The sequence below is a fragment of the Parasteatoda tepidariorum genome, chromosome 6 (genome assembly GCF_043381705.1).
Source record: "Parasteatoda tepidariorum isolate YZ-2023 chromosome 6, CAS_Ptep_4.0, whole genome shotgun sequence".
NCBI lineage: Eukaryota > Metazoa > Arthropoda > Arachnida > Araneae > Theridiidae > Parasteatoda > Parasteatoda tepidariorum.
The window spans coordinates 91253858-91266204 of NC_092209.1; the positions used below are offsets into that span (position 1 = coordinate 91253858).

The 12347-nt window shown below is 27.8% G+C and overlaps 1 protein-coding gene across 1 annotated transcript; it reads right to left on the reverse strand.

Annotated features, from left to right (window-relative positions):
• Positions 1-663: 663 nt before the first annotated feature.
• On the reverse strand, positions 664-12123 carry LOC107447664 (MICOS complex subunit MIC13; the record flags this gene model as incomplete). Its single annotated transcript, XM_016062631.3, is given in 4 exon segments — positions 664-917; positions 7662-7710; positions 11757-11901; positions 12005-12123. Coding segments are annotated over 4 exon segments (327 nt in total). The 3' UTR covers positions 664-798.
• Positions 12124-12347: the final 224 nt, after the last annotated feature.

The following is a 12347-nucleotide window of genomic DNA, read 5'->3' on the forward strand; positions in this document are numbered from 1 at the left end:
CTATATTGATACCAGAAATTATATCTCTTGTGAGTGCACACTAAAACATTACAAAAATTGTTGCTAGTCATTTTTGACTTGTTACAAATGTACAGTTTTTGTACATTTAATATATTAGCATTTTGCATAGGATCTCACAATGTCATATTGAGTATTATAATAGTGCTCTACAACAGAAAAAAAAGACAAAATATTTTTTAGTACGAACAGCAAAAAAATGCTGCTCATGGCAAATATTTTTACAACATTAGTTCTTCAAATAATCATATGTCCTGCCATGTTTAGCATGGGACTATTTTATCAATGCTCCAAATTCCAGTACTACCTTAATGCATGCTTTTAAGATGTTCACATATAATATCAGAAACAATAAGAAATTTTTCTGAAGATGTGAAGAAAAAAAATTTATAGGCTGCAAAAACCATCAGAAAAACAGGTTTTTCTTAGGACGGTAAAAACCATGGCAAATATCGGTGAAACCTAACATCGTAAATAGAGTGCCAAACTTGAGTTTAAGTAAATTCAGGTTATAGTTTAACCAGAATAAGTTACAATTAAACACAAAAGACAAAGTAATAGTAATGCATAATAGACTATAGGTAAGTTAAATATGAAGGAAAAATTGTTTTAAAAGAGGTAGTATACATAAAAAAAGGCTTTCAATATGATTAAAAATCAAGAACAAATCCCTTTATTTTGAATAACTAAATAGAATAAATATTTCTAACAACTATTATTAAGAAGTTCACAACAGATACTTCACTGTGTGAAACAAACATAGATATTAAATAAATATTTTCAAGAACTCTTCTTCATTTGGTTCTTAATTTCATCTGTCACATAATTCATTCCTACGTGAAATGCTTCCTTGCTGTTTGCAGGTAAACTAGCCAATGCAGATATAGCAGTTTTGATACCTAGATAAATAAATATGTTTCAATTACATTTCATTCATGCAAAGAATATGGGTCTCTTTGCTTCATATTTATCAACGGACTATTTAAATAAAATTCTCTAAAACATACGAGGCGCATCCAGAAAGTAAGTTTCCCTAATTTATAAGAAAAAAAAAAGAACTCACACTTTCAGGAACATATTTATTGGCAACAAGTACAGCGATGTTTCAGCTATTTTTCAACATAGCCACCACCAGAATTGAGGCACTTGTTGTATCGTGGAATAAACTTTTGTATCCCTCTGTCGTAGAACTCTGCCGTCTGTGAATGGAACCAACGTGTGACAGAGGTATTTAGCTCTTTATCGTTGCTGAAACGCTCTCCGGAGGACAGGAATTTCTTGAGGTGCAAGAAAACGAGAAAATCTCTGGGAGTAATATCAGGGCTGTAGGGTGGATGATCAAACAACTCCCAGTCAAATTCTGTCAAAACAGCTGCTGTGCGTCATGCTGTATGTTAACAAACATTGTCATGGAGGAGCGCAACACCTGCAGTAAACATTCCAAGACTCTTGTTCGGAATGGCAAGTCATAATTTCCCCAATGTTTCACAGTAACGGTAGATAGACGTCTGTCACACGATGGTTTCATTCACAGACGGCAGAGTTCTACGACAGAGGGATACAAAAGTTGATTCCACGATACGACAAGTGCCTCAATTCTGGTGGTGGCTATGTTGAAAAATAGCTGAAACATTGCTGTACTTAATGCAAATGTGATCCTGAAAGTGAGTTCTTTTTCTGTTAAAAAATTCAGGAAACTTACTTTCTGGATGTGCCTCGTATGATTAGATTGAGATACTAACGGTTAAAAAAAATGTACGCTAAAGGTATGAATATCATTTCACGCTTAAGCTATTCAACTGGTTTTGACGAATTTTTTTAAAAAGGCTTCATTAAAATTTTTATTTTATTTTTGAAATAATTTCAGTTAAAAAACTAAAAAATTTTCGTATCACGTAAAAAACGCTTACTTTTGTTTTCACCTGAAAAGGGGAGTCACTCGATTGGTTATTTGTGAACCGACATCACACGTGTCCGTCTGTCGTTCATTTTCAATCCCTGTGCTGTGAAAGTTCTTGCTTTCGTTTTAATTTTTGAAATTAAACTCAACTATTTCAGATAATCAATAACTATCTGTATAATAAATTATGTCCTCATGTAGCTTAACGAAAATGTGGGTTCAATACAGTAAAATCCAGCTACAACACTATTTTTGGTACCCAATAAATATAGTGTTGTCGAGGGATATAGCGAGGGCCTACATACTTAGGGGACACAATAAGACTTTTAGATAGGTTAAATATTAAAAACAATTTAAATAAACTAAGATCGCAAATATACCTAAAAACCATTTTTATTGAAAATAATCCAATATTTTTGTTTGTTTATTCATTCTTCTGACTGTCAAGTCAACCCACAAAGTAAGCATTGAGTTCAAAGTACGAAAACGATTTTCATTTGTGAATGGTGCGCCACCCACCCTCTACTGAAAAAGTTCTCTTTCATGTGTTAATGTGATGCGTGTGGTCATTTGTGACTCATGATCAGCTTTCAACATGAAGGATATGAAATCAGATAGGAATGTTACATCTGTGACTTCTTAAGAGATAAGGGGAGGCCAATTCTAAGAATGAAAACTCTTGGGGTGGTTAACAGTGAGTTTTTTCTTGTCAAAAAAAAATGACAAAAGATAAAAGATTTTTTATATTATTTGAAAATTTTTAATAAATGGTGAAAATAAGGTATAAATTTGGAGAAAAAAAAAATCATTTTACAGGGGTTTATTGCTTAAGAGAATATTTTAATATTGAGAGTAGAATAACATTAATTCATATTAAAGTTTTTTGACAGTAATAGAGGGAGTTATTGTTGTATTGGATATTGCAGTAGCGAGAGTTCACTGTATAACACATTTTTATAATGGTAAAATTCAATGGTACCCACTGAAACATTGTTAATAGTTGTTTCAAGTTCTAAATTATTTAAGATTTTTTTAGTTCAGTAAAAAAGGTGTTGGAATGAGTTAAAAAAATATATATTATAATACTGCATTATAAATACAAAAAAATTTCTTCTTCCATTATTTTTAAAGTATTTTTCATATTCATTTCATAGATTTATTTTCATGTTAAGTGAAAGATATGTTGAATCTATGTTTTTATATAGAATAGTTTTAGACTTTAAAATGTACAAAAGCATAAATTATTGATATTTTTTATTTACTTATTCTGACTTGAATTTAAAAAATTGTGATCCCAACAAAACTTAAAACTCATTCTTTCAAAAAACATTTTTTAATTTTAAAACAAATTTTTTTTTAATATATTCTAGTAGATTTTATTAACTTTATTTTATTGTGTTAACATAAGTTATAAGAGTATTTGAAATCAAGCATATGCATTTATTTAGTTTTACATTCCAGAAACAGGAATTAAATTTTATGAATGCATATCAAAATAATTTTTCACCGTAGCAAGGTTCCTATTTACACAAAGAATAAAAATATTGAAAAAAATATCTACATTACTGTTTATTTTTTGTATAAAATTCATTTTGTATAAGTTTATTTTTTTATTATTATTCTTTAGCTTTAAAATGAAACAAAAACTTCCAGCTTAATGATATTCGCTGAAATTATGAGGATAAAGTGAAATTTTAAGTTTCAGTAGATAAAGGACAGATATATTTCAATGGACTGCATTCTTGAAAGTGTTTATTTCTCTCTGGTGATACCCATTAAACCTGAGACTTTTTCAACTATTTTAATTAAATATTAATTCAAATGTAATAAATGTATTAATTTTACTGTTTTAGAATTTGTCATTGCAAGCACTGACAAATAAGAAGTCTGCAAATATAAGAAGAGAAATGAACAATAACCATACTTTGTAAATACTATATTGCTGAAACAGGAATTAAAAATCATAAATAAAAATAATTTCTAACTGTAGCGATATTCTTATTTACTCAAAGGACAATAAATATAAGCGTTAATGTGTATTTAAATATTTAATACACAGTAAAAAAAAATATAAAAACAGCATTAGTAAATATTTATTTAAAGAAAATCCTTTAACTGCAGTAAAATAAATAAATAAAAAAAAGAAGCAAAATTAAATTACATTATTTGAATTCTTGAACATTAGCACAAAGATTGTAATGATTATGGATTCATATTTTTCAATAAACTAGATATATGAAAATACTGATGCAATAACGAACATTAAAATTATCCATCCTATATTGAAATGTATATCTAATCCACAACTGAATTTAATTTAGGCTGTAATGTAGGAGCATGATTTTAACTTAAAAATGAGTAGAATAAAATAACACCACTGATTTCAGCCGAAAAGAAATATTGATTCGCTGTGAAGAGTTGCATAATCATTTCTTCAGATATTTTTAGTGATAAACAAACAGTTTGAAGTTTTAAAATATTTCGTTCATTTTGCACACACTCTCCAAAACTGTACATTTAATTCACAAATTTTCTTTACCAATAATGGGATACAAATGATGTTCATACAATAAAAGTGATATCAAAACTAAAAGAGCGTTGAAATACTCTTAGTGGATGGAGGAGGCACATTTCTATTCAGCACGTGACGTCATAACCAATCGAGGATCGTTTATGATTGCGTCACTTATGGAAGCTTTTTGGGCAATTTAAATGTTTAATCACTAAAAAAAACATTTGGTGGAAGAAAAAATCAGATTTTCAATTTTAGAAGGGAATTTCCAGTAAGTAAGGATTGAAAATGAAAAAAAATTAAAAGATGTTGTAATTGTCAATTCTGAGAGAAAAAAAAATTTAAAACTAATTTCATTTATAAAATTTATTCAAATAAAAAATGTTTAAAATAATCAAAGCATAACAAAAAGTATTTTAATTTCTTTTTCAGGAGTTTACTTCCAGTTTCGTCTGTCAGCATAAGAAAAAAACACTATCAGAGATAAAAACAAAACAAAAAAAATTGATTTTACTTATTTGGATTATGTGATCTTTTAAATTAACAAATGAAGTGGCAATAGTAGCATATTGACAATAACTATGCATATCCCTCATAGATACTTAATATTGACAATAACTATGCAATCTATCTATACATATCCCTCATAGATACTTAACATGTACCTTTTTTTTTTAAACAACAATTCTCTTCATCAGCAGTAAAAGTTGCTATTGACTTAATCAGATGGAATCCTTTCACTTTCATTACACTTAATTTATAAATTTTTTTGCTTAAAACGAAACATACCATAACCGGTCAAATGACTGTTTAGAAGTTTTTGCATTGAAAATGCACTTTTGTCATCTTATCGTTTTTGCACATTTGACTTCATGACTTTTTCTAACAATTATATGCAGTTAATATTCTATTATTNACTTAATCAGATGGAATCCTTTCACTTTCATTACACTTAATTTATAAATTTTTCTGCTTAAAACGAAACATACCATAACCGGTCAAATGACTGTTTAGAAGCATCGAAAATGCGCTTATCGTTTTTGCACATTTGACTTCATGACTTTTTCTAACAATTATATACAGTAAATATTGTATTGTTATTATTATATTTTCCTTTTGCGTATTTTGTTTGTTTAGAATAATGCGCGTCGTATACCTATTTCTACCACATCCGGTTATTTGACCTCGAGAACAATGTGTTGCTTTATAAGGTTATCGGATCAGAAATGACAATGTAATGCGTGTTCAACGTATTGCATTCGATGAGTTGCACGTTTCTGCAAAGACTGTTGCGTAATGAGTTTAATCAGAATAACTGTGAATTCAAATTTAGTACCCAAAACTTTAGAATGACATTTCTGTGTCAGAAAAAGTGACAAAAACTAAATGTTTTGGTCAGTAGCTTATTTTGATAGCTTTACTTCATTTCCAATTAACTGTTAGTTTTCACCCAGAAAAATGTCGAAACAAGAGACAGCACAAGTTCTTAGAAGAAATATTAATTATAAGAATTGTAATTCATATAATTATAAAAATGATAGAAATAATAACTAGGAGGAATATGTTTGCGGAAAATGTACAATGGATTGTATATGTAAAAAAAAAACGTCGAGCAATGAATTAAAAAATTTTATTCTTTGTGTTTGTAATACATAAAAATTGGCAATATACAATGTTGTTTAATTATAATAAAGTTTTATTAGTTTATTTCCTTCCCAACATCCATATTTCACACATTCAATCAAGAAAAATAAAGTCCGGTTATTTGACTGGCTTTGGTAGAAACAGGTATACGATAAGTGTTGGTAAATTTAGTGTTAATTACAGTATTCTTATCAAGGTTCATTTTCCAATGTATCATTCAAATTGCCCACATTTCAAAGTTGTTCTTGTTTTTGAGTTTCCTGACCAAATTTATTATGTCAAGTATTTTGCTCTTAATAAAACAGACTAATGTGTCAATATTATTTCACAAGCAATGAATATTGCATCATCAGTACGTTATTATCTGAAATGACAATCATTTTATTAAACTATAATTTTGAAGTGAATGAGACAGTTATTCAGCAGGCCAAAGGCAGTCTTGCAGATCCCTAATTTCGACGATAAGTTGCCTCATACATAATTAGGAATTCTTAAAGAGAATTAACTTTTAAATGATCTGAATTGTAAAATGATTCTTCTTTATGATGAATGTTATTAAAAGATTAAAATTTATGCACTTGAATAAGAAATTATTTAAGTGATCAAATATTTATTGCACAAACATTTGCCAACTCTATAGAGTCCCAGTAGTTTAAATTAGGGTAAATTAACACCAATAATTGTTTTAAGTTTACCTTAATCTGAAGTAAGTAATTATTTATGTTAATAATTTGTTCTTAACTATGTGTAATGAAGAGATGAGATATGATTTTTTAAAGCCTTTAACTTTGGGTGCAATGTGGATTTTTCTGATTTTCAAAAGTCCCAATGTGCAAAAAGTTTAGAGAGCTGTTCTGGATATTGTATTCAGATAGACAGATTTCTTTATTCATTTTCACGACTATTAATCACTTTAAAGAAAATGATAAAATTTTTTAACTTATTTCAACAGACTGAAGCAAAATCAAATTAATGACAGGTTGATAATGTATTTAATTTTATTGCATGTTACCGTGTTAATATAGATTTTTGCCAAAAACTATAACAAATAAAAAGATAATTTATAACTTGAATCAAACAAAATACTGTAGCACTTTTGATACTAATATTAAAACTTGGCAAAATATACTTCATAATATTTAATTTTCAAAACATAAAATAGATAAACATCTTTAAATTTAATTGTAAAACACAAAAGTTAGTTCTTAAGAATATAAAATAAACAGTTTAAGAGGAAAGAAGAAAAAAAAAATAGCTAAAAAATAAGAGGCCATTCTTTAAACTAATTATTGAAAATAATGGTCCTTTAAAAATGAACAACCAAAACCTTCTTACACACCAGTGCTGAGAATATTCAAGACAATTCCAAATCTATTAATAATTTAAACGAAGCCTTGACAGTAAATATTGAATCCTAAAATTATCACCTTTATAAGTAGAGATAGTTATCTAGAAATATTCTATTGTAATATTTGATTCATACATAGCATACAAATTATATGAAAAAATACATTTACAAATTAACACATTAGAAGACTCAACAAATTATTTATTCTATGAAATGTCTATCAAAACGGGTTACAATACCTGAATTCCAATAATTGATGACATCATTCTTTGTTATTCCAATTTCAACCTATGAATATAGAATAAATTTTGATTAATAACAATCTTATATCAGGAATAAAAATATTAAATCAATCACAGAAAAATGTCACATGAAAAAAGGAAGCTTGGTGATAAAAATAATTTTGGAAAATGACACAATTGAAAAAAGGATGATTTTGTCAGATGGCACTTTCTACACTGTAACTAAAATAGATATATGTGGATATTTATGTCACACTTGTTTTATCTAATAGCTGCTTTTACTTTCACTGCAGTTAGAAACTTAAGTGTAAAACGACAATAATTGAGAATTTTAATTTTCAATTATAATATTTCATTTGTTTTATATAAGAATGGTGGCAGGGGGTCTATACCTCCTTTAAATTGAAGTATTTCCATGCACTTTAAAAAAAATATCTCAGTATCAAAAATTAATTTTTTATAAATAAGTACCAGTGTCAAGTATACATTTTGCCTAGTGATAAGATATAAATTATTGCATAAAATTTGCTTAACTTTTCTTCAGGGGTGATTGTGAGCCCAAGTCAAAATTCCAGAAAATTTCTTGAGTAAAAAAATGGAAAGTTTAAATTAAAAAATTAGAAAAAAATTTAAACAAGGTTTTCTCCTTTTTCTCAATATTTCTTAGTTTACTTAAAATATATTTAAAATTTTACACCTACCTATACCATTTACACATACTAATTATGACCTGGAGAAGTAATTGAAATTTACAAATATGTCTTTCTTGAGTTTATGATTATAATAATTATTTACTGATAAAAAATGAATATTAATCTTGAATATAAGCTTATCTGGCTCTCCCTTACATACAAATAAAATAAACTGTGATTTTAAGTTCCACCTTTGAAAATTTTATTTCCGGAAACCTGTGTGATCAACGATTTTTTTAAACGTCTGAACCTTCGATCTCCGGAAACTTCCCGACCACGGTTAGCGAAAAATCCGGATTTTTTCCGAAGCACAATCAGTCCTGTTTTCTTTTAAAATATATTATTTTTTAATGAAGCTATGATTTCTCAAAAATCACAATTACAAATTCATTAGTACAGGGCCCCTACCATTTCGTTTTTAAAATTTCATTTCAAAATTTTGGATTATTTTTGAAATTTTTATGCATAACAGTTTAAGGGTTAGGCTTTAGCGAGACAAAAAAAAAAAAAAAGTGGACTCCATAAAAACGGTAAGTAGATTTAAACCAACTGATATTTTTAAGAGAAATCTAAATCATTCATTCAAACATTTTACAAAATTTCGTTCAATGTGATTCTGATTTGCATGATTTTAAACCAAAATTGTTGCCCGTATTAATCAGTTTCAATTAGCAATGTTATTTGGTTTGTAAAAAATTACAGCTCTCGTAAAACGACGACATAAAATTCTTTCAAATTATACGAAACACAAATAAAGAACTAAGTTAAATTTTAATGCAAATTTATTTTTTCATTATTTAAGAAGTACTACGGATTTTTTGCAAGAAACTGAACGATAATGAAAATTGCATACATTGGGAATTTTAAAACACTATCTTTTAAGCCAGATTTTAATTAAAAGCTGCAAATACATTTCTGAATCTTCAAGCAAATACAATTTAAAAAGGAAATCAAATGCATTGTTATGATTTTACTAAATAATAATTCAATCATATTTGCCAACATTGGAGAAATAAAATAATGGAGATTTCATTAGTGACATTTTTCGGCCTATGTGTTAAGTTTTGATACATCATGTAAGTCAAAATTGGAAATAATATAAGCACTTACATTTAGCGTGAAGTAAAAAATATATATATAAATCTCAATCTAAAGAGGATTTTTGTTAAACCATTATTTATAATTACTTAAAGTTTCAACACACTGCAGTACTAGCAATAGCACCATCTGCTTAGGAATAAGAGAAGTATTTTTGCCCTTAGCAAATATTTTATTGCCAAAATATTTTTAAAGCATTTCTTCAACAAATACGGAGAAATTTGAGAGCATCCGGGTAAACAAGGACTTTTTGTAAAAAAACAGGAGATTCAATTTTATCAATATTTGATTAAAACTTATACTTAGCTCTGAATTTCCTTAAATTTTAAATAGGGATTCAAAATGAATATATAGTCAATATACTATTTAACATCTTTGTACAAAAGTAAATATTTAGTGGGTGATCCAACAATTCACCTCTTCTATAATATGATTGTTGATTCAAATCAGATGAAAGAGATGGACTCTACTCCATTCCTACATGCACTCATGGTTTCTTTTTTATAAAATGGCTCACGAAAAGTATGAAGCTGTTTGCACCATGTATATGATTAGATCCTTAAGTTAGAATGCTTGAATTTTGCATTATAAATTAGTCTTCATCTTAGTATTATTATATACTTGTCTTCATGAAAAATAAGATGTTCTGAGAACTAAAAAAAAAAAAAAAAAAAAAAAAAAAAAAAAAAAAAANAAAAAATCAGGAATAGTAAGCAGGCGTCAGGACTAATAGCAAATAATCAAGGCAAAATATTTTTTTACCACGAACACCTACAAACTCTGCTTTTTCAAACCTTAGTAAGATTTTTCTTATAGGATGCAAGTAACCTTATATTGATTGCCATCAAGTGCAACGCTAAATTTTCGCTAAGATTTTACATATATTTTATATTTCTTATTTGGTGATATTGATTCATATGAAAAGTTTCATAGTGCAGGGTCCCTTGAAATATGAAGATTATAGTCTTCAGGTAGTCTAGATTATCGTCTATCAAATTAAAAAAAAAAATCTTAAAAAGTTTCAATATTAAAAAGATTGTCAAAATTTTAATAATTAGTAATGTTAATATAACTGTCATGGTGTTTTTTAGGAATGTGGTGCCCTGTGCAGACAACCTGTTCTTCAAGAATTCATTTTAGCGCTCAACTGATTCAGTTAAGTCAAACAAACCCCTGATGCAAAGTTTCTTTTTGTCTTTCTACCACAAACCTATCATTATTAACATTTTTTTGCAAGATACTTTTAAAAGTAATACATATATATTAATCATTTGTAATAACAGAAATGCTTTGTATTTTTATTTTTAAAAAGTTTACAGCTAAAAAATACAACTCCATATAACTTTCTTCAATTCTAACTGTAAGAATTGTTTTCTCCAATTATGGATGATATTCTCACAATTTTAAAGCGAAAAAAAAACCTATCTTTCTTTCATGACAATTTGCCAGTTGAATTTGTGGCAGTAACTATTGAAAAAAAAAAGATCTACAACAAAATCATGCTCATCAGACTGGTTAAAAAAAGGTTACTCAAATACATGTTTTAAGATTTGAATCTCTAAATAAATCATATGATATTTGGAAATCATTTGCCAAAAATTGATAGAAAAATCACAGAATTAGCATTAAAAAGTAAATAATCTAATGTGCCAATATTTATTTCTGAAAATTACATGATCAATATCAATAATTGCCAAATATCAATAGTAATCACTAACAATAATTGCAAAAAAAAAAAATCGAAACAAGTAACATATTTATGATATTACTTAACATATTACGGCCAAAAATTCAGTTCCGCAAAAACTTTTTTTATAGTTTGTTATTTTGTAAACACATAAATTTTTTTTAATTTCTTTGCACACAGCTAACCTAAAAAAACATATTATTTTCGATTTATTCAAGGCATTTAAATGTCTACTTTATTAAAAATGATAATATTCAATAGCTTAATATTATCCCCCTATACAGAAAACAAATCCAATTTTAACCTATGAGGAATCATATGTGTGGCATAACTACCACTACAAATATTAAATACCAAATCACTAGTTTATAAGACATGTTAACTCGATCCTATCTCGATGAACCTTTTGATAGATGAAGGTTGCCATAGTCGATAACTCCTTTCCCAAAATATGAACACAATTTATTCAACAATTAATTTATTAAAATAGTCTTCGTTTCACAAAATTGTTTTCAATTATTGATACTTCTTCTAACTCACATAGAAGAAAACTCATATATTCAAACAATCAAAGTAAGAATTGACTTTGCTAAAGTTATAAACCTAAGGTCTTACTTTTTTTGAATAGTCTTCGAGGCCTGGTAAAGCGCCTATAACCTTTTTTGAAGCATCTATTGATTCTTTCTGATTAATACTTAATAAATCTTGGTCAACAGCAAAATATAGAGCTCCACCGCTGATTCCAACTTTTAACAATGAACTAAAAAGATAAAATGAAGTTCTCATGTGTGAAATAAAAAACAGTAAAAGAATTTTTAGTTAAGGGAAAGACAAATAATTTCATGTACTTAATCTTCACTTACGAAAATAGGCGCATTTTGAAATATATACTTTACTATAAACAGCACTTAAAATTTTTTTTTTTAATGAGACAGATAGACCTAAGACAGATTTATTAAGAACTTCTCAGGTCAAAACATAACTAAATGCTCCACGTCTCGGGCTGCTTATTTCTTCCAAAACAATTTACCCCACGTCTCTGGCTGCTTATTTCTTGTTATCCAGACAAGTCAGCAAATTTAGTTGTTGTTGTTGTTGTTCATTTACGTCGCACTAGAGCTGCACAATGGGCTATTGGCAACGTCAGCAAATTTAGAATCAGCCAGAAAAATTGCCTTTTTCGCCTCGCACTGTCTTGAATGCCAG